The sequence below is a fragment of the Grus americana genome, chromosome 19 (genome assembly GCF_028858705.1).
Source record: "Grus americana isolate bGruAme1 chromosome 19, bGruAme1.mat, whole genome shotgun sequence".
In the NCBI taxonomy this organism is placed as follows: domain Eukaryota; kingdom Metazoa; phylum Chordata; class Aves; order Gruiformes; family Gruidae; genus Grus; species Grus americana.
Window position 1 is genome coordinate 6,384,511 of NC_072870.1, and position 21,550 is coordinate 6,406,060.

Here is a 21,550-nt window from a genome sequence, read left to right on the forward strand (position 1 = left end):
CGAGAGGGCAACCTCACCCGGGGTGCTGTTTCTTCAGTGAGGATCTGCAGGTTTCTGGGACAGGGTCTGGGAGGGCTGTTGGGTGTCAGGGTGTCCTTCAGGGATCCTGGCCTCTTCTTCCTCAGACTATCTTTTGTTATTTTCCCATTTTTAACCCCTTCGCTCAAGAGACCGCTTCCGCTCGGGTGGCAAAGCTGGAGGTGTCCATTTGGGCTTGCAGGGTGTAGGGCAAGGTAATTTACGGTGGCACACAATAAACACATGTAGAAAAAGGAATAAACGTCTCCCTACAATAATGCTTTGACTCAGGTGTCCCACTTGTCCTGTCAGAGCATTAAACCACTCTGGGTTTGATGACCTGGTGTGGGATAATTGCCCACGCAGATTGAAGAGCTATGGCTCGCGCTTTTTCGGGTTGAACTTCAATTCGATGTCGGGTTTGCGACACCAATAACACCGTTCCAATGCTATCTATCTCCTCTAGATAAGGCCCAGGTATTTGTCAAAGATACCTGACGTACTCGAACTCAAGAACCTGGTATCAGCAGAGGATGTAAACTAAGAGGAGCAGTTGGGGTACAGAACCATACGGCATTCTCTGCGGTTGTTACATGAATCTTCACATCTAGGGTATGATCACAGGGTGTTTGCTTATGACTATTCCAGCAGTTTAACAAAAACCCCCTGCTTTCATAAGATGTGCCCTCCAATGTTGTAAAGTTTTAGTATGGGTTAGGTTTTTGAATTGTTCCTTCACCACCTTGTTCATTCTTTCAATCAAGCCATTAGCTTGGGAATGTAATGGCAAAGGGGTTTGATTGTGAGCAATGTCCCACGCGCAGGCAGTGTGAGCCGATCGACGTCCACAAGCTGCATGTGCGTTTACAGCTTGAGCCTGTGCTTTGGCAGAGGTCGTATGATCTACCTACCCGTTATTTTGTGACTCAAGTGAATGTTTTTTTTGATGAGCTTATTGCCTTATTTGGTAATTCTCTGTCTACGCCAAACTATTCCCAAAAATTGTATGGTAGTACTAGGGCTCTGTATTTTCTTTGCATTAGTTGCCCAGCCTCTGTCCTGTAAACGTGCTTTCAGTGATTCGGCAGTTACTTCAACTTCTTGCTGTGACTCTGTCATAATCGATAGGTCATCAGTGTATTGGTAAACAGTGAGGGTACTTGACCCTAGTGCTATCAGCTGCCGATCGTTGGGTGGCAAATGGAGGGACTGTGTGTGTATCCCTGAGGCAATGCTTGGAAAGTATATTGCTTTTATTGCCAGGTAAAGGCAAACTGGTCTTGGCGTTCTGAAGCAATAGCTATCGAAAAGAAAGCATTAGCAAGATCTGTCACCACCTTCCAGGGTTGTAAATTTTTGCTGATTTTTTCTGTAAGAGTAACCGTGTCTGGTAGTGTAACGGCAGTTGGGGACGGGAGGTGGGAGTCAATTCTCTGTAATCTACAGTCATTCTCCAAGTGCCGTCTGGTTTTCGAACAGGATTATTAATCCAAATAGGATTATTAAAAGCAGTCCCCGACTTTCTTGTCGGCCATGGCACAGCTGTTCCTGGATCCTGCCGCCTACGCCAGATGTGTGAGCCGGCACAGGCAAAACGCAGGAACAACCACAAAACCAGGGTCGAGATGCAAAGAGTAAATTTATTTTCGTTACCTCGCCAACTGGGGGATCCCCGAAGCGGCAGCCAGGCAGAGACACGCAAGTGGGGATGCAGGCACCGTGGAGCTCGGTCCATGCTAGAGTATCACCAAACCTGCTGTTTTTGCCGGTATTCCAGGGATTCGCGCGGGCGTAGCTTGCCACTGTGCTTTGATCTTTCTGGTAGCAGGGCAGGAATCTCAAGCATGTTCGATAGGGTGCCTCCAAGTCTAAACACAGATGTTCTACTTGCCCAAGACACAAGGCTAAAGACAAATTAGCATGATAGACGTGTTTTTCTACAGCCCAGTTGAGCGTGTTTATAATCCTCCTCGCCAACGGTCCGTTATTTGTCAACATTGTCCTTCAGGATCCTGGCCTCTCCTTCCTCAGCCAAAGTGCCAGGAGCCAGAGTGCTGTGCGAGGGTCCCTGTGCCGGGGGGAGCGGGGTCTGCGTTGGCTGCAAAGGGGTGTACTGAACTGTCCAGGACTTGGATGCCCAGGCAAAACATCTCCGCCTAGAAGGTTGCCATGTCCTGGCAGAGCGGTCAGCAGAAGTGCTGCAGGGCAGAGCGCAGCGGCGGGAACAGGGTGCTGTTGCGCCCCCCCCTCTGAGCTGGGGGATGGGGTATTTGTGGCAAAACTGGGGACAAGTTGGGATTTGACACCTGGGAGCGGTTTTCTGCCAGCGCTAGTGGCCGTGGCAGCTGAGCTGGGCTGGGCGGTCCGTCAGCAGAGCAGCTCAACAGTCCCCCGACACAGCGACGCTGCTGGGGCTGTTGCAAAGCAAATCCCTGCCTGGAGCTTGCTGGCCTTGCTTCACAGCTGCCCGCTTGGGATTGCCATCAGGGCTCTGGCCACGGAGCTTCGTGCCTCAGCCTGGCTCATGGCCGGTGGGGTCCTTGCAGCAGGCGAAGGGTCGGTGTCGTGGGAGCTTGTGCTCCGGCCGGTCCCCACCGGGCACCCAAATGGAATCTAAAACTCCAAACCCCATGGCCGGTGCTTTCCCTGCTGTGGTTTCCTTGTCGTGTCCAGCTCAGCGAACCCGGGTGACCCTGACATAACGGAGAGTAATCCACGGGCCGTATCACGGCGCCAACAGGAGGGTCAGGGCCACCGTGGAGGCTCTTGCCCTCAGGAATATCAGCAAACGCACGTGTGAAATTCCAACTTGTATTAGCAAGGATCGGCAGGATCCTGGGAAGGGGGCTGGGAGGGCAGCGGGGTGTCCTTTGAAGATCCTGGCCTCTTCTTCCTCAGCCAAGGGGCTGCGTGAGGGTCCCTGCGCCGGGGGAGCTGGAGTCTGGGCCGGCTGCAACGAGGGGCACTGCAAGGGGCAGGGAGAGGATGAGCACGACAAGCCCGTGCCACATTCCCTCCCTCCCCGGATCACAGCCCTGCGCCTGGTCCCAGGTCCCAGATGTCTGTGGTGGCCACGTGGCCCTGGGGACCCTGTCCACCAGCTGCACCACTCACCAGCGCCCATGCCTCTGCAGTCTGCACACTCCCAGGAGTTGGCATCTTCTCCCACGGCAGAGCAGAGCTGGTGTGTTCCGCGGGAGCCGCAGGAGCTGCAGAGCAGGAGTCTCCAGGGCCTGGGGGAGCAACAGAACCCGCTGTCACCAAAGGCCCCCGAGCTGTGGGGTGCCAACTCCGCTGCTGCGCTGAGCCCACCTCCACCCTGCTCCCTTGCTGACATCCCAGGCTGAGCTGTTGGCATGCACCATGCGCCATGCCTGGCTCAGCATCCCAGGGGACCTCCATCCCTGCCCAAAGGAGGAGACGAAGGCATCGTCACCTCGCTGGGGCTTTGGGGAGCGGGATCATCAGCACTCACCCATTCACCTCCGCCTGCTCCCGTCCTGCCGGGCACAGGCACAGGCCAGCATCGCAGGAGCTGTGCCGCTCATAATGTTCCGCGAAGGCTCCATCCTCCTCCTCCCAGGCAGCATCCCTGCGGGAGCCGGGGAGCGCTCAGTACCAAGGGCGTCGGGGATCACCCCGCAGGCACCCTGGGAGGCCGGAGGGGACCAGCTGGGGCATCGTGGAGCGGGAGGGCGGGAGGCAGCGGGGAGCATACCGACCTGTCGGGGATTTTGATGCCCAGGCGGAACATCTCCGCCTGGAAGGTTGCCATGTCCCGGCATAGCGGGCAGCAGAAGTAGTGCAGGGCAGACCGCAGCGCCTGGCCCTAGGTTAGAGATGGCATCAGCATCAGGGGTGGGGTGGTCCTGGTCCCCCCACCAGATCTGGGTGATGACAGGGGTGATCACGTCAGGGTCCGGGGCAGGTTGCGCCTACCTGGATGCAGCGACGGTGGAACCAGGCGCTGGCACAGGCAGGGCAGACCAGGGTGTCATAGGTGGGTCGCCCCGCCACTGCCTCCAGGCAAATGAGGCAGGGGGTCTGGCCATGCTGCACCGCCCGCACCCGCTGCACCGGCCGGTGCTTCCAGCAGAAGGACCTGTGGGACAGAAATGAAAGTTCAGCCCCAGCCCTCCTTTGCCCTAGCCCCGGAACCAGCACCATGGGGCGGCTACACTCACTTGAACTCCCCAAAGAACTGGGAGATGCAGCCTCGCTCGCTTCCGCAGGGGAAGTGGAACGTTCGTCGGCAGCGCCGGCTCTTGCAGGTGACCGAGGCACCCTGCAGCCGGCAGATGCAGCACCTCTGGGGACGGCATGGAGGTGGAAGGTGTCAGTGCCACAGACCGGGGATCCTGGTTTGCCCTCACCCAGCACAGCCCGCCACATGTCGGTGGGCTGCCTGGCTTGTGACGCCGGGCCCCTGATAATGCCACCGATCCTCTCCAAGTCCCCCATTTCTGCAGAAATGGGGCTTTGTGGATGAAGGAGGATCTGGGGCGGGGGTTGCTTGCAGCCGGCTGTCAGAGGATCCCTGGGGGCTTGCTGCCCTGTGCAGCACCGGAGATGGGGCGTGGGGACCACGGTGGGGACACGTATCCCCAGCCTCACCTTTTGTGCCACCCGCTTCAGCTCCTGCCGGATGTCAGGGAAGAGGAAGCCATAGAAGCCCTCTTCATCGGCCCCTCTCTGCATCAGTCTGCTGGCGTGGTACTGCAAGTGGGGAACAGAGGGCGCGTGCCAGGGGCTGCTGGCAGTGGAGGGCTGGGGACCAGGGTTGTTTGGGGACTGGGGACTGTCGAGCCCCGGGGACTCACCAGGCAGTTCTCATGGATGAGGAGCCTATTCTGACGGCACAGCTGCCCGAAGATCTCGGGGTCACAGTCTCCCCGTCGGCACAGCCCGCACACTGCTGGGGGACAGTGGCACCGTTACCCTCACCACCACACCGGGGTGGCAGTTTGGGGTAATGCCGGGAACAGGATCGGAGAGAGGCTGGAGCACCTTCCCATGGCGCAGGGGCCTCTGCTTGCCCAGCCGGGCACCGGCGAAAATCCGCTCTGGCAGGTGCCCGGAGGGATTTTCTGCGCTTACCTTCCTCCTTGGGGGCCTGACGCTTCTTTTTGCGTGGGGGAGGCACACCAGAGGGTCCTGCCTGCTCCTCCGGCGGCACGGTGGGGGACTCCCCCATCTTGCGGTGCTGTGACCTCAGCTCCATCACTACAAGTGGCTGCAGTGAAGGAGATGACTTGGTGTGGGGACGTCGGTGTGGTCAAAGACCGTCCTGATCCTCCAGTGTCTGTGGCAAAAGCGCCACTGAGCAGGGGGCGGTGGCACGGGGGTATTTATGCAGCCCGGGGTGTTTGTGACACGGCACCGCATGCACGCGCCATCACAAACGTAGCCTTGCATGTGCGGAGCCGGGTCACAAACATCCCCACGCCAGGTCATCATCTTCCCTGTATCTGGGACCTGGGGACAGGCGCAGGGCTGTGATCCGGGGAGGGAGGGAACGTGGCATGGGCTTGTTGTGCTCATCCTTTCCCCGGCTCTTGCAGTGCCCCCTGCTGCAGTCGGCCCAGACTCCAGCTCCCTCAGCGCAGGGACCCTCGCACAGCACCCCAGCTCCTGGCACTTTGGCTGAGGAAGAAGAGGCCAGCATCCTCAAAGGACACCCCAGCACCCCACTGCCCTCCCAGCCCCTGTCCCAGAATCCTGCAGACCCTCACTAATAAAAGTTGGAACTTCACATGTGTGTTTGCTGGTGTGCCTGAGCCCAGCAGGGCAGGAGCCTCCACAGTGACCCCAACCCTCCTGTTGGTACTGCAGGTGCTGCCAGGCCCTTCCCCAAATAGGAGCTGGCACTGGCAGCCCCAGGTGGTGAGCTGCTGGTGTCACCTCATGGGGATGTGCTGGGTGGAGAGGGGAACAGAGGGCACGTGCCAGGGTCTACCGGCGGTGCGGGGCTGGGGACCGGGAGTATTTGGGCACCAGGGGGTGTTGAGGCGCAGGGACTCACCAGGCAGTTCTCATGGATGCAGAGCCCATGCTGATGGCACAGCTGCCCAAAGACCTCGGGGTCACAGTCTTCCCACCAGCAGAGTCCGCACACCGGCAGGGGACGTCAGCGCTGTCCCCCTCAGCACCGCTCCGGGGTAGCGGTTTGGGGTAATGCTGGGAGCGGGATGGGGGAGAGGCCGGAGGACGTTCCCACGGTGCAGGGGCCTCTGCTTGCACAGCCGGGCACCGGCCAAAATCCCCTCTGGCCTGGGGGGTTGGGGTCTGAGCCGGGTTCAACAGAGGTCACTGCAAGGGGCAGGGAGAGGACGAGCACGACAAGCCCGTGCCACATTCCCTCCCTCCCTGGATCACAGCCCTGCGCCTGGTCCCAGGTCCCAGATGTCTGTGGTGGCCACGTGGCCCTGGGGACCCTGTCCACCAGCTGCACCACTCACTAGCGCCCATGCCTCTGCAGTCTGCACACTCCCAGGAGTTGGCATCTTCTCCCACGGCAGAGCAGAGCTGGTGTGTTCCGCGGGAGCCGCAGGAGCTGCAGAGCAGGAGTCTCCAGGGCCTGGGGGAGCAACAGAACCCGCTGTCACCAAAGGCCCCCGAGCTGTGGGGTGCCAACTCCGCTGCTGCGCTGAGCCCACCTCCACCCTGCTCCCTTGCTGACATCCCAGGCTGAGCTGTTGGCATGCACCATGCGCCATGCCTGGCTCAGCATCCCAGGGGACCTCCATCCCTGCCCAAAGGAGGAGACGAAGGCATCGTCACCTCGCTGGGGCTTTGGGGAGCGGGATCATCAGCACTCACCCATTCACCTCCGCCTGCTCCCCTCCTGCCGGGCACAGGCACAGGCCAGCATCGCAGGAGCTGTGCCGCTCATGATGTTCCGTGAAGGCTCCATCCTCCTCCTCCCAGGCAGCATCCCTGCGGGAGCCGGGGAGCGCTCAGTACCAAGGGCGTCGGGGATCACCCCGCAGGCACCCTGGGAGGCAGGAGGGGACCAGCTGGGGCATTGCGGAGCGGGAGGGCGGGAGGCAGCAGGGAGCATACCGACCTGTCGGGGATTTTGATGCCCAGGCGGAACATCTCCGCCTGGAAGGTTGCCATGTCCCGGCACAGCGGGCAGCAGAAGTAGTGCAGGGCAGACCACAGCGCCTGGCCCTAGGTTAGAGATGGCATCAGCATCAGCATCAGCATCAGGGGTGGGGTGGTCACCAGAGCTGGGTGATGACAGGGGTGATCACGTCAGGGTCCGGGGCAGGTTGCGCCTACCTGGATGCAGCGACGGTGGAACCAGGCGCTGGCACAGGCAGGGCAGACCAGGGTGTCATAGGTGGGTCGCCCCGCCACCGCCTCCAGGCAAACGAGGCAGGGGGTCTGGCCATGCTGCTGAAAGCACCCACCGGTGCAGCGGGTGCGGGCTGTGCAGCAGGACCTGCGGGACGGAGGCGGCAGATCCTCTGCCCTGGCCCCCGCCCTCTGGGGTGGCACGCTCACTTGAACTCCCCGAAGAAATGGGAGCTGCAGCCTCCCTCGCTGCCGCGGGGGAAGCGGAAGCTTCAGGGGCAGCGCCGGCCCTGGCAGCTGACCGAGGCGCCCCGCAGCCGGCAGATGCAGCACCTCCGGCGACGGCACGGAGGTGGACAGCAAATGGCCCCCGAGCTGCGGGCTGCCCGGCCCGGCGCCTCGCTGAGCCCACCGCCAGCCTGCTCCCCCGCTACCAGTGGGGCTGAGCTGCCCGCCGTCACCCTGCCCCTGACGCCGAGGCGAGCAGCTCCGGTGCCGGCACGATTCGGAGCGGAGCGGTCCAGCGCCGTGTACGGGGGGGGGTCCTGAAGCGGGGATACCTCGGGGGAGCGGAGAGACCCGCCCCCGCCGGGAGCTCGCGGCTCGCGCGCCAGCGGCTGAGGAGAAGTAGGCGGGGCCAGGAGCAACGGCAGGAAACGTACCCGCCGTGTACCGACACTTCCCTCAGTCACCAGAAAGTTCTCGAACTGCGGCCTTCTTCATCGAGAAAAAATATTCCTTTTAACTTATTTCAGTGAAACGAAGTAGTTTGTGCTAGGAAAAGGAAAAATACAGACCCAATGTCAACTTTATCAAAATACTGATGCTGGGCTCAAGTATAAATTGGGAGAGGAGTGGCTGGCTGGAGAGCGGCCCTGCATTAAGGGATGTGGGGGTGCTGGTGGAGAGCTGGCTCCATAGGAGCCATCAGGAGTGTGCCCTGGCAGCCGAGAGGGCAACCTCACCCGGGGTGCTGTTTCTTCAGTGAGGATCTGCAGGTTTCTGGGACAGGGTCTGGGAGGGCTGTTGGGTGTCAGGGTGTCCTTCAGGGATCCTGGCCTCTTCTTCCTCAGACTATCTTTTGTTATTTTCCCATTTTTAACCCCTTCGCTCAAGAGACCGCTTCCGCTCGGGTGGCAAAGCTGGAGGTGTCCATTTGGGCTTGCAGGGTGTAGGGCAAGGTAATTTACGGTGGCACACAATAAACACATGTAGAAAAAGGAATAAACGTCTCCCTACAATAATGCTTTGACTCAGGTGTCCCACTTGTCCTGTCAGAGCATTAAACCACTCTGGGTTTGATGACCTGGTGTGGGATAATTGCCCACGCAGATTGAAGAGCTATGGCTCGCGCTTTTTCGGGTTGAACTTCAATTCGATGTCGGGTTTGCGACACCAATAACACCGTTCCAATGCTATCTATCTCCTCTAGATAAGGCCCAGGTATTTGTCAAAGATACCTGACGTACTCGAACTCAAGAACCTGGTATCAGCAGAGGATGTAAACTAAGAGGAGCAGTTGGGGTACAGAACCATACGGCATTCTCTGCGGTTGTTACATGAATCTTCACATCTAGGGTATGATCATAGGGTGTTTGCTTATGACTATTCCAGCAGTTTAACAAAAACCCCCTGCTTTCATAAGATGTGCCCTCCAATGTTGTAAAGTTTTAGTATGGGTTAGGTTTTTGAATTGTTCCTTCACCACCTTGTTCATTCTTTCAATCAAGCCATTAGCTTGGGAATGTAATGGCAAAGGGGTTTGATTGTGAGCAATGTCCCACGCGCAGGCAGTGTGAGCCGATCGACGTCCACAAGCTGCATGTGCGTTTACAGCTTGAGCCTGTGCTTTGGCAGAGGTCGTATGATCTACCTACCCGTTATTTTGTGACTCAAGCGAATGTTTTTTTTGATGAGCTTATTGCCTTATTTGGTAATTCTCTGTCTACGCCAAACTATTCCCAAGAATTGTATGGTAGTACTAGGGCTCTGTATTTTCTTTGCATTAGTTGCCCAGCCTCTGTCCTGTAAACGTGCTTTCAGTGATTCGGCAGTTACTTCAACTTCTTGCTGTGACTCTGTCATAATCGATAGGTCATCAGTGTATTGGTAAACAGTGAGGGTACTTGACCCTAGTGCTATCAGCTGCCGATCGTTGGGTGGCAAATGGAGGGACTGTGTGTGTATCCCTGAGGCAATGCTTGGAAAGTATATTGCTTTTATTGCCAGGTAAAGGCAAACTGGTCTTGGCGTTCTGAAGCAATAGCTATCGAAAAGAAAGCATTAGCAAGATCTGTCACCACCTTCCAGGGTTGTAAATTTTTGCTGATTTTTTCTGTAAGAGTAACCGTGTCTGGTAGTGTAACGGCAGTTGGGGACGGGAGGTGGGAGTCAATTCTCTGTAATCTACAGTCATTCTCCAAGTGCCGTCTGGTTTTCGAACAGGATTATTAATCCAAATAGGATTATTAAAAGCAGTCCCCGACTTTCTTGTCGGCCATGGCACAGCTGTTCCTGGATCCTGCCGCCTACGCCAGATGTGTGAGCCGGCACAGGCAAAACGCAGGAACAACCACAAAACCAGGGTCGAGATGCAAAGAGTAAATTTATTTTCGTTACCTCGCCAACTGGGGGATCCCCGAAGCGGCAGCCAGGCAGAGACACGCAAGTGGGGATGCAGGCACCGTGGAGCTCGGTCCATGCTAGAGTATCACCAAACCTGCTGTTTTTGCCGGTATTCCAGGGATTCGCGCGGGCGTAGCTTGCCACTGTGCTTTGATCTTTCTGGTAGCAGGGCAGGAATCTCAAGCATGTTCGATAGGGTGCCTCCAAGTCTAAACACAGATGTTCTACTTGCCCAAGACACAAGGCTAAAGACAAATTAGCATGATAGACGTGTTTTTCTACAGCCCAGTTGAGCGTGTTTATAATCCTCCCCGCCAACGGTCCGTTATTTGTCAACATTGTCCTTCAGGATCCTGGCCTCTCCTTCCTCAGCCAAAGTGCCAGGAGCCAGAGTGCTGTGCGAGGGTCCCTGTGCCGGGGGGAGCGGGGTCTGCGTTGGCTGCAAAGGGGTGTACTGAACTGTCCAGGACTTGGATGCCCAGGCAGAACATCTCCGCCTAGAAGGTTGCCATGTCCTGGCAGAGCGGTCAGCAGAAGTGCTGCAGGGCAGAGCGCAGCGGCGGGAACAGGGTGCTGTTGCGCCCCCCCCTCTGAGCTGGGGGATGGGGTATTTGTGGCAAAACTGGGGATAAGTTGGGATTTGACACCTGGGAGCGGTTTTCTGCCAGTGCTAGTGGCCGTGGCAGCTGAGCTGGGCTGGGCGGTCCGTCAGCAGAGCAGCTCAACAGTCCCCCGACACAGCGACGCTGCTGGGGCTGTTGCAAAGCAAATCCCTGCCTGGAGCTTGCTGGCCTTGCTTCACAGCTGCCCGCTTGGGATTGCCATCAGGGCTCTGGCCACGGAGCTTCGTGCCTCAGCCTGGCTCATGGCCGGTGGGGTCCTTGCAGCAGGCGAAGGGTCGGTGTCGTGGGAGCTTGTGCTCCGGCCGGTCCCCACCGGGCACCCAAATGGAATCTAAAACTCCAAACCCCATGGCCGGTGCTTCCCCTGCTGTGGTTTCCTTGTCGTGTCCAGCTCAGCGAACCCGGGTGACCCTGACATAACGGAGAGTAATCCAAGGGCCGTATCACGGCGCCAACAGGAGGGTCAGGGCCACCGTGGAGGCTCTTGCCCTCAGGAATATCAGCAAACGCACGTGTGAAATTCCAACTTGTATTAGCAAGGATCGGCAGGATCCTGGGAAGGGGGCTGGGAGGGCAGCGGGGTGTCCTTTGAAGATCCTGGCCTCTTCTTCCTCAGCCAAGGGGCTGCGTGAGGGTCCCTGCGCTGGGGGAGCTGGAGTCTGGGCCGGCTGCAACGAGGGGCACAGCAAGGGGCAGGGAGAGGATGAGCACGACAAGCCCGTGCCACATTCCCTCCCTCCCTGGATCACAGCCCTGTGCCTGGTCCCAGGTCCCAGATGTCTGTGGTGGCCACGTGGCCCTGGGGACCCCGTCCACCAGCTGCACCACTCACCAGTGCCCGTGCCTCTGCAGTCTGCACACTCCCAGGGTTGGCATCTTCTCCCACGGCAGAGCAGAGCTGGTGTGTTCCGCGGGAGCTGCAGGAGCTGCAGAGCAGGAGTCTCCAGGGCCTGGGGGAGCAACAGAACCCGCTGTCACCAAAGGCCCCCGAGCTGTGGGGTGCCAGCCCAAAGACTGCGCTGAGCCCACCTCCACCCTGCTCCCTTGCTGACATCCCAGGCTGAGCTGCCAGCACGCACCGTGCGCCATGCCTGGCTCAGCATCCCAGGGGACCTCCATCCCTGCCCAAAGGAGGAGACGAAGGCATCGTCACCTCGCTGGGGCTTTGGGGAGCGGGATCATCAGCACTCACCCATTCACCTCCGCCTGCTCCCGTCCTGCCAGGCACAGGCACAGGCCAGCATCGCAGGAGCCGTGCCGCTCATAATGGTCCGTGAAGGCTCCATCCTCCTCCTCCCAGGCAGCATCCCCGCGGGAGCCGGGGAGCGCTCAGTACCAAGGGCGTCGGGGATCACCCCGCAGGCACCCTGGGAGGCAGGAGGGGACCAGCTGGGGCATTGCGGAGCGGGAGGGCGGGAGGCAGCGGGGAGCATACCGACCTGTCGGGGATTTTGATGCCCAGGCGGAACATCTCCACCTGGAAGGTTGCCATGTCCCGGCACAGCGGGCAGCGGAAATGGTGCAGGGCAGACCGCAGCGCCTGGCCCTAGGTTAGAGATGGCATCAGCATCAGCATCAGCATCAGGGGTGGGGTGGTCCTTGTTATAGTTGAATTGAGACAAACAGAGTCCAAAGTAAATTCAATCTGTATTTATTAAGGTAGGAAAGCAAAAGCAGCGCTGGGCGGCCGGAGAGTCGCAGCTCCACCAAAGGCTCGCCAGGTAGAAAAGCAAAAGCAGCGCTGGGCGGCCGGGGAGCCGCGGCTCCGCCAAGGGCTCGCAAATTCAAACAAGCTAAGCAGCCTCCTTTATAGGTTGATTTTCGCGCCTTTCTGCTTCTTCGGTTATCGTGGCTCCTCCAAGTCTGGGTAGTTTGTTACAGAGATACAAGTTGTCATAGTAACATAGCACTGCAATTTGCAACATTTTGGTTAAGCCTCGCCAAACAGGATGTTCTCTGGTGCAGCATGGTGCAGAAAGATTGCTTTTTCTCATCTAACCCATTTTGATCACCAAATTACCTCCAATTACTTATTACAATCCCCCCTTTTTCTATTTATAAGTAATTTGTTGATCAAACCTAGACAACACTTCACAAACCGCGTCCAATTCAGGATCCTTGCTTGGTATAATTTTCATCTCCAATTCTGACTATCAATAGGATAACAACTTTCATTGTCCCCACAGTTTGGTACCTCTCTGCCTTCCTCGTCTACTCTTTAGCAGAGAGCAACGGGATATTAATATCTTCTCGGCAGCAGCAGGCAGTCTTCAGGGGAATTTAGCTGTTATCCTGTTAATAATTTAGAGTGAGTTATCTCTCAAATATATTTCCACCTGTTTGGTTGTTGGGCCCGTTTCTAGGCGAATCTTATAGCACACTGTACAATAAAGTTGTCTCTTAAATGAAACACTGTCTCTTAAATGAAAGACAGGACTATTTACAATTTAAACATTGGCAAACAACCCAACATAAATGCCCGGGTTTCAAGCAGGGTATTCCCCGGAGATCTGTTTTCACAACAAAAGGGAAAAACCTGAGGGGTTCCGATTAGTTTGTATAGTCCACCCCCCCGTTTGGTCAGGTATCCTTTCTTCACTTCAAGGTGACCTCTCGTAGTGTATTTGGAACCACTGATCTGGAGTGATTCATTTACCGGTCTCGTTTTTCCTTATCTTCATTTGGAGGTCTCCTGGTTCCGACGTTACAGTCCACCTTTCTGGGAAGATAGGTCCCTTAATTCTGCTGGCATGAGTCCACCCTTTTTCCGCTGTCCGTACAGCTGTATAAGTAGAACAACAAAGGGTCCTTCCCAACGAGGCGTCAGGGAGGCTTCTTTCCGAGTTTTGATTAGTACCTGGTCTCCAGGCTGGATTCAGTGTATGGAAATGTCCAAGGGAGGTCTTTGTACTACCAAACCTTTCTTTCTTAGTTCTTGTCTCCTTTTTGTCAGTTCTAAAATATATTCTGTTAAAATTTTATCTTCGACCTTCGGGTGCTCTACTAATAATCCAAAGTCATAAGGCATCCCATACAACATTTCAAAGGGGGATATACCAGTATCTGTCCTTGGTTGAGTTCTAATGTAAAGCAAGGTCAGCGATAGACATTTAACCCAATTCAATTTTGTTTCCACCATAAGTTTGGTTAGGTGTTTATTTCCCCATTCATTCTTTCTACTTTCCCGGAACTCTGTGGGTGCCAGGGAGTATGGTATTCCCATTTTGTACCAAACAATTCAGTTGTTTCTTTACGTCTTTGCAGTAGTCCTTACCACTGGAAAGGCTTCTACAAAGTACGTAAGGTGATCAACCAAGACTAATAAATACTGATATCTCCCAACCTTCGGCAATTCAGTAAAATCCACCTGTATTTTCTCAAAGGGTCTTTTAGCCAGTTCGCGACCTCCCTGAACCTTTTCCCTAAGTTGTCGTTTATTCACTTTGTGACAGGTTAAACATCCCTCTAAAATCTTTTTAGCTAGACCATATACTCCAACACAGGCATAGTTTGTTTCGAACTGGTCTACTAAAGCCTGAATTCCCCAATGGGTTTTATGGTGTAATTTATTCAGTATTCCCCTAGCTAATCCCTTTGGAAGAATTTCTCTGCCATCTGGTAGCAGCCATTTATCACCATCTCTTTTTGCTCCAATTTGTTTTAGTTTATCCAATTCCTGGAGAGTAAAAGCCTTATCTATTTTTAGCTTTTCTGGCTCTTCCCTCAAGGTCTGAACCATTAATAATGCAGCCCTTTTTGCCTCTGCATCGGCTAGATTGTTTCCTCTTACTGTGTGGGTTAGTCCCTTCTGATGTCCTTTTACATGGACTATGGCTATCTTTAGTGGACCCCTTAAAGCCTTTAATACCTCTTGGATTAGTTTTTCATGGACTAATCCCTTCCCCTGGGTGTTAATTAAGCCTCTCTCCTCCCAAATTTTTCCAAAAGTATGTACTACCCCAAAGGCATATTTTGAATCGGTATAAATGGTTCCAATTTTATTCTCCAAAAGTTTTAATGCTCTCAGTATGGCATATAACTCACACGCTTGTGCGGACCAAGATTTACTTAATGGTCCTGATTCTTTTATCTGAAAGGTGCACCCATCCACAATAGCATATCCCGATTTCCGTTGTCCTTCAACCACTCGTGAGGAGCCATCCACAAATAATTTTTCTCCATCGTCTAATTCATCCTCCTCCAAATCCTCCCTTATCTTAGTCTGCAAATTTATTAGTTGGAGACAATCATGTGTCAAATCTTCTCTAGGTTCTCCGTATAAAAATTGGGCAGGATTCTGAATAGAGGTTGTTTCCATTTCTAACCTAGGGGAGTTAATCAAAATTCCCTCATATTTTAGTAATCGACTGTCCGTAAGCCACTTATCAGCTCGTTGTTGCAATACTCCTCGAATGTTGTGGGGGGTGTATACCTTTAGTTCACCTCCCAAGGTGACCTTTCCAACCTCTTCTACCAGTAACGCAGTGGCCACTATTGCTTGTAAACAAGTGGGCCACCCGCGGCTTACAGGATCTAGTATTTTAGAATAATATCCTACAGGCTTTCTCTGTCCTGCCCACCCTTGGGTCAGGACCCCATAGGCTGTCCCGTTTTCCACATTGATAAAAAGTTGAAAGGGTTTACGGATATCTGGTAAACTGAGGACAGGTGCCTCTACCAGGTCTCTTTTCATGTTTTCCCAACGCTCCTCATCTTCAAGGGTCCATTTTACTAACCCGTTCTTAGTTAGTTTTTTCATACAAAAATTTTATCTTACTGCTGTAATTTTCTATCCACTGTCGCCCAATACCAATAATCCCAATAACTGTCTTATCTGTCTTTTATTAGTGGGCGCTGTTAGAGACAAAATTCCTTTCACTCTTTCAGGATCTAATTTTGTGTCATTTCGTGAGCCAATGCCCCAAATATTTTTACCTCTTCTTCAGTAAACTGCAATTTGGACCTGGAGACCTTCAATCCCTTAAGGCCTAAAAGCAAAATAGTCTCTACATTCTTTTTCTAAGGGACAGGCCCAAAAAGCATCCTTTAAATCTATAACACTATACCATTTATAGTCTGGACTTAACCGATTAAGTATAGTGTGCGGGTTAGCTACCACAGGAAACCGGGTAATGGTACGTTTGTTTATAGCTCTCAGATCTTGTACTAAGCGATAGGACCCATCTGGCTTCTTTATGGGCAATATGGGCTAAAAGCCTCTCAATTATTGGCTGTAACCCTTCTCTCCCTTCTCTGGACATGGGATACTGTTTTATCCTAATTGGCTGGTCTGGGTCTTTTATAGAGATCGTGATCGGTTTGATATTTAATTTTCCCACCAATCCTGGGCTATACCAAGTTTCTGGATTAATCTTGGCTTTATCTTCCACAGTTAATAAGCATAATCTTACTTCCAAATTGATTCCTAATCCCACTATCAAATCTCATCCCAAAAGATTATACTCAGCTTCTGGGACCAGTAAAAATGTTCCCATTCCATATTTATTGCGGGCTTCTATTGCTACATTTCTTATCAGGGGCACCTTGAAAGGTTCCCCCTTTGCACCAATTCAATTTTATCAAGGGGTCGGTAACCTTAGGGGTTCCCAGCAAATAGAGCCCCTGACCCCCCTAATCTTCCTTAAAAATCTCCTCATCCTGTATTCTTTTCCGACAATTCCTCTGCAGATGTCCCTTCCTGTGACAATAAAAACATTCCATGTCCTGTAGACCAAGTCTCTTCTGTTTCAGTTCTATTGGGCCTTTCCGGGGACTTTCTCCTCTTCTGCCCTGATTTTGCCCTTCCCTTACAGCAGCCATCAAGATTCTGGCATGTTTCTTCTGATTTTCTTCTTCCCTTCTCACATACACCTTCTGAGCTTCTCGTAATAATTCATCTAACCCTCTTTCCTGCCAATCTTCTATTTTCTCTAACTTCTTCCTTATATCCATCCAAGATTTAGCTACAAATTGAGTTTTCAGCAGGACTTGACCCACTTGGCTATCGGGGTCCAACCCAGAATATAGCTGCAAACTCTTTCTCAATCTCTCCAGCCATTCAGTGGGGGTTTCATCTTTCCTCTGTTGTTCATTAAAGGCCTTATTAATACTTTTCCCTCTAGGTACAGAATCTCTAATCAGGGGATTAGATGAATTATATTCCGGATTATCATAGAATTATCATATTCCAGAGATCAACCATATTATTTCTATGTGCAGGGTCTTGATTGTCCCAATTGGGCCGCTGTAGGGGCCATTTTACATCTCCGGCAGGACCATGCTGATGCCTCTGATCCCAATGTCTCATGCCTGCTGTTCTAATCATCCCACGCTCTTCATTTGTGAACAAGATCTTCAAAATAGACTCCATCTCGTCCCAAGTGTAAATGTTGGGTCCGAGGAATTGATCAAAATGTTCTGCTACGCCTAATGGGTCCTCTAACAAGTGTCCCATTTCTTTCTTAAATTCCCTCACATCCCCGGAGCTGAGAGGTACAGATACAAATCCGACTCCGGGTTGTGCCCCCCCCATAGCGGTTTCCCTTAACGGATACAATAAATTTTCCTCTCTTCTCTCTCTAGTTTGACTTCTAGTTATTATTCGATTAGAAGGAGGAGCATCTTCCCCAGGGTCTGGGGGTGCTGTTGGAGGGAGATCCTGCTCAAATTCTTGTGGTAGCGGAGGAGGGGGAACATAGGGTGGGGGAGACGCTGGAGGTTCGTCTATATCCCACCTTTTCTTAAACAAATTAGCGGTCTGAGCCATGCCCAGAATCCATAAAAAGGCATATTCGTTCTCCTCCTTATTAAATGTTCGTTTGTTAACATATATATTTAATTGTCGACATATCCAATCCTCCAAAGATCCATAAATTGGCCAATATAAATCTTTTCTTATTTGTTTTCCTCCCCATACTTTCATACAATAATGGACCATTTTCTTCCTAGGCTTCCCTTTTCGAGAAGGGGAAAGAATTCCCTTTTCGAGAAGGGGGACCATCCCAATATCGAATCATTGGGCCTAACGGGCTATCTTGGGGTATGTCAGGGAGCCCACCCCCACCCCGTATCTCCTGCATGGAAACAGAAGCCTTTCTTTCCTCCTGTCCCATCTTCCGAAAGTGCCTTCTCTCACTCAAATTCACTCGCTTCCCTCCGTTCGTGGCCCACGCCCTCGCGGACAATGGGAACCGCACTATTAGGAGGTCCACACTCGCTTCGCCCGGCGGACTACTAAGCCCAGTGGACGTCTCAGTCACTCGCACTCCGGGTACCCAAACCCGACCGAACGGAACCGCAATATACTTACTCACTCCCGAGTCTTCATCCGGCTCTTCGTGCACAAAAATTACGGGATATGCAGGATCTCTTTTCTTTTCTCTTTTTCTTCTTTCTTTTTTTTTTTTTTTTTTTGCTTTCCTATCTCAGTTCGGAAAATCCAGGTGAGCTAAGTCGGAATCTCCTCCGGGACCATCCGAGGATGGGGCGCCCTCCCAGAGTTGAAGTCCGAGTCGGCTGTCTGGATCCGAGTCACGGCACCAAATTTGTTATAGTTGAATTGAGACAAACAGAGTCCAAAGTAAATTCAATCTGTATTTATTAAGGTAGGAAAGCAAAAGCAGCGCTGGGCGGCCGGAGAGTCGCAGCTCCACCAAAGGCTCGCCAGGTAGAAAAGCAAAAGCAGCGCTGGGCGGCCGGGGAGCCGCGGCTCCGCCAAGGGCTCGCAAATTCAAACAAGCTAAGCAGCCTCCTTTATAGGTTGATTTTCGCGCCTTTCTGCTTCTTCGGTTATCGTGGCTCCTCCAAGTCTGGGTAGTTTGTTACAGAGATACAAGTTGTCATAGTAACATAGCACTGCAATTTGCAACATTTTGGTTAAGCCTCGCCAAACAGGATGTTCTCTGGTGCAGCATGGTGCAGAAAGATTGCTTTTTCTCATCTAACCCATTTTGATCACCAAATTACCTCCAATTACTTATTACAGTCCTGGTCCCCCCACCAGATCTGGGTGATGACAGGGGTGATCACGTCAGGGTCCGGGGCAGGTTGCGCCTACCTGGATGCAGCGACGGTGGAACCAGGCGCTGGCACAGGCAGGGCAGACCAGGGTGTCATAGGTGGGTCGCCCCACCACCGCCTCCAGGCAAACGAGGCAGGGGGTCTGGCCATGCTGCTGAAAGCACCCGCCGGTGCAGCGGGTGCGGGCTGTGCAGCAGGACCTGCGGGACGGAGGCGGCAGATCCTCTGCCCTGGCCCCCGCCCTCTGGGGTGGCACGCTCACTTGAACTCCCCGAAGAAATGGGAGCTGCAGCCTCCCTCGCTGCCGCGGGGGAAGCGGAAGCTTCAGGGGCAGCGCCGGCCCTGGCAGCTGACCGAGGCGCCCCGCAGCCGGCAGATGCAGCACCTCCGGCGACGGCACGGAGGTGGACAGCAAATGGCCCCCGAGCTGCGGGCTGCCCGGCCCGGCGCCTCGCTGAGCCCACCGCCAGCCTGCTCCCCCGCTACCAGTGGGGCTGAGCTGCCCGCCGTCACCCTGCCCCTGATGCCGAGGCGAGCAGCTCCGGTGCCGGCATGATTCGGAGCGGAGCGGTCCAGCGCCGTGTACGGGGGGGTCCTGAAGCGGGGATACCTCAGGGGAGCGGAGAGACCCGCCCCCGCCGGGAGCTCGCGGCTCGCGCGCCAGCGGCTGAGGAGAAGTAGGCGGGGCCAGGAGCAACGGCAGGAAACGTACCCGCCGTGTAACGACGCTTCCCTCAGTCACCAGAAAGTTCTCGAACTGCGGCCTTCTTCATCGAGAAAAAATATTCCTTTTAACTTATTTCAGTGAAACGAAGTAGTTTGTGCTAGGAAAAGGAAAAATACAGACCCAATGTCAACTTTATCAAAATACTGATGCTGGGCTCAAGTATAAATTGGGAGAGGAGTGGCTGGCTGGAGAGCGGCCCTGCATTAAGGGATGTGGGGGTGCTGGTGGAGAGCTGGCTCCATAGGAGCCATCAGGAGTGTGCCCTGGCAGCCGAGAGGGCAACCTCACCCGGGGTGCTGTTTCTTCAGCGAGGATCTGCAGGTTTCTGGGACAGGGTCTGGGAGGGCTGTTGGGTGTCAGGGTGTCCTTCAGGGATCCTGGCCTCTTCTTCCTCAGACTATCTTTCGTTATTTTCCCATTTTTAACCCCTTCGCTCAAGAGACCGCTTCCGCTCGGGTGGCAAAGCTGGAGGTGTCCATTTGGGCTTGCAGGGTGTAGGGCAAGGTAATTTACGGTGGCACACAATAAACACATGTAGAAAAAGGAATAAACGTCTCCCTACAATAATGCTTTGACTCAGGTGTCCCACTTGTCCTGTCAGAGCATTAAACCACTCTGGGTTTGATGACCTGGTGTGGGATAATTGCCCACGCAGATTGAAGAGCTATGGCTCGCGCTTTTTCGGGTTGAACTTCAATTCGATGTCGGGTTTGCGACACCAATAACACCGTTCCAATGCTATCTATCTCCTCTAGATAAGGCCCAGGTATTTGTCAAAGATACCTGACGTACTCGAACTCAAGAACCTGGTATCAGCAGAGGATGTAAACTAAGAGGAGCAGTTGGGGTACAGAACCATACGGCATTCTCTGCGGTTGTTACATGAATCTTCACATCTAGGGTATGATCACAGGGTGTTTGCTTATGACTATTCCAGCAGTTTAACAAAAACCCCCTGCTTTCATAAGATGTGCCCTCCAATGTTGTAAAGTTTTAGTATGGGTTAGGTTTTTGAATTGTTCCTTCACCACCTTGTTCATTCTTTCAATCAAGCCATTAGCTTGGGAATGTAATGGCAAAGGGGTTTGATTGTGAGCAATGTCCCACGCGCAGGCAGTGTGAGCCGATCGACGTCCACAAGCTGCATGTGCGTTTACAGCTTGAGCCTGTGCTTTGGCAGAGGTCGTATGATCTACCTACCCGTTATTTTGTGACTCAAGCGAATGTTTTTTTTGATGAGCTTATTGCCTTATTTGGTAATTCTCTGTCTACGCCAAACTATTCCCCAAAATTGTATGGTAGTACTAGGGCTCTGTATTTTCTTTGCATTAGTTGCCCAGCCTCTGTCCTGTAAACATGCTTTCAGTGATTCGGCAGTTACTTCAACTTCTTGCTGTGACTCTGTCATAATCGATAGGTCATCAGTGTATTGGTAAACAGTGAGGGTACTTGACCCTAGTGCTATCAGCTGCCGATCGTTGGGTGGCAAATGGAGGGACTGTGTGTGTATCCCTGAGGCAATGCTTGGAAAGTATATTGCTTTTATTGCCAGGTAAAGGCAAACTGGTCTTGGCGTTCTGAAGCAATAGCTATCGAAAAGAAAGCATTAGCAAGATCTGTCACCACCTTCCAGGGTTGTAAATTTTTGCTGATTTTTTCTGTAAGAGTAACCGTGTCTGGTAGTGTAACGGCAGTTGGGGACGGGAGGTGGGAGTCAATTCTCTGTAATCTACAGTCATTCTCCAAGTGCCGTCTGGTTTTCGAACAGGATTATTAATCCAAATAGGATTATTAAAAGCAGTCCCCGACTTTCTTGTCGGCCATGGCACAGCTGTTCCTGGATCCTGCCGCCTACGCCAGATGTGTGAGCCGGCACAGGCAAAACGCAGGAACAACCACAAAACCAGGGTCGAGATGCAAAGAGTAAATTTATTTTCGTTACCTCGCCAACTGGGGGATCCCCGAAGCGGCAGCCAGGCAGAGACACGCAAGTGGGGATGCAGGCACCGTGGAGCTCGGTCCATGCTAGAGTATCACCAAACCTGCTGTTTTTGCCGGTATTCCAGGGATTCGCGCGGGCGTAGCTTGCCACTGTGCTTTGATCTTTCTGGTAGCAGGGCAGGAATCTCAAGCATGTTCGATAGGGTGCCTCCAAGTCTAAACACAGATGTTCTACTTGCCCAAGACACAAGGCTAAAGACAAATTAGCATGATAGACGTGTTTTTCTACAGCCCAGTT

The 21,550-nt window shown here is 53.5% G+C and overlaps 3 protein-coding genes across 3 annotated transcripts; all 3 read right to left on the minus strand.

The window, feature by feature from the left end:
- Positions 1 to 33: 33 nt before the first annotated feature.
- LOC129215279 (PHD finger protein 7-like) lies at positions 34 to 11,426 on the minus strand. Its single transcript, XM_054848088.1, has 12 exons — positions 11,398 to 11,426; positions 6,041 to 6,327; positions 5,116 to 5,251; positions 4,839 to 4,930; positions 4,633 to 4,734; positions 4,203 to 4,327; positions 3,958 to 4,120; positions 3,741 to 3,847; positions 3,494 to 3,610; positions 3,133 to 3,251; positions 1,672 to 1,754; positions 34 to 126 (listed from the first exon to the last, which is right to left on the minus strand). Exons 3-12 carry the CDS (start codon positions 5,237 to 5,239, stop codon positions 34 to 36), a joined length of 1,125 nt encoding a protein of 374 aa, XP_054704063.1. The 5' UTR covers positions 5,240 to 5,251; positions 6,041 to 6,327; positions 11,398 to 11,426.
- On the minus strand, positions 6,971 to 8,040 carry LOC129215280 (uncharacterized). Its single transcript, XM_054848089.1, has 4 exons — positions 8,010 to 8,040; positions 7,303 to 7,862; positions 7,085 to 7,191; positions 6,971 to 7,012 (listed from the first exon to the last, which is right to left on the minus strand). Exons 1-4 carry the CDS (start codon positions 8,038 to 8,040, stop codon positions 6,997 to 6,999), a joined length of 714 nt encoding a protein of 237 aa, XP_054704064.1. The 3' UTR covers positions 6,971 to 6,996.
- LOC129215281 (uncharacterized) lies at positions 10,268 to 21,446 on the minus strand. Its single transcript, XM_054848091.1, has 6 exons — positions 21,354 to 21,446; positions 20,095 to 20,117; positions 18,622 to 19,351; positions 12,005 to 12,111; positions 11,398 to 11,515; positions 10,268 to 10,351 (listed from the first exon to the last, which is right to left on the minus strand). The coding sequence occupies exons 1-6, from the start codon at positions 21,444 to 21,446 to the stop codon at positions 10,268 to 10,270; spliced, it is 1,155 nt and encodes a 384-aa protein (XP_054704066.1).
- Positions 21,447 to 21,550: the final 104 nt, after the last annotated feature.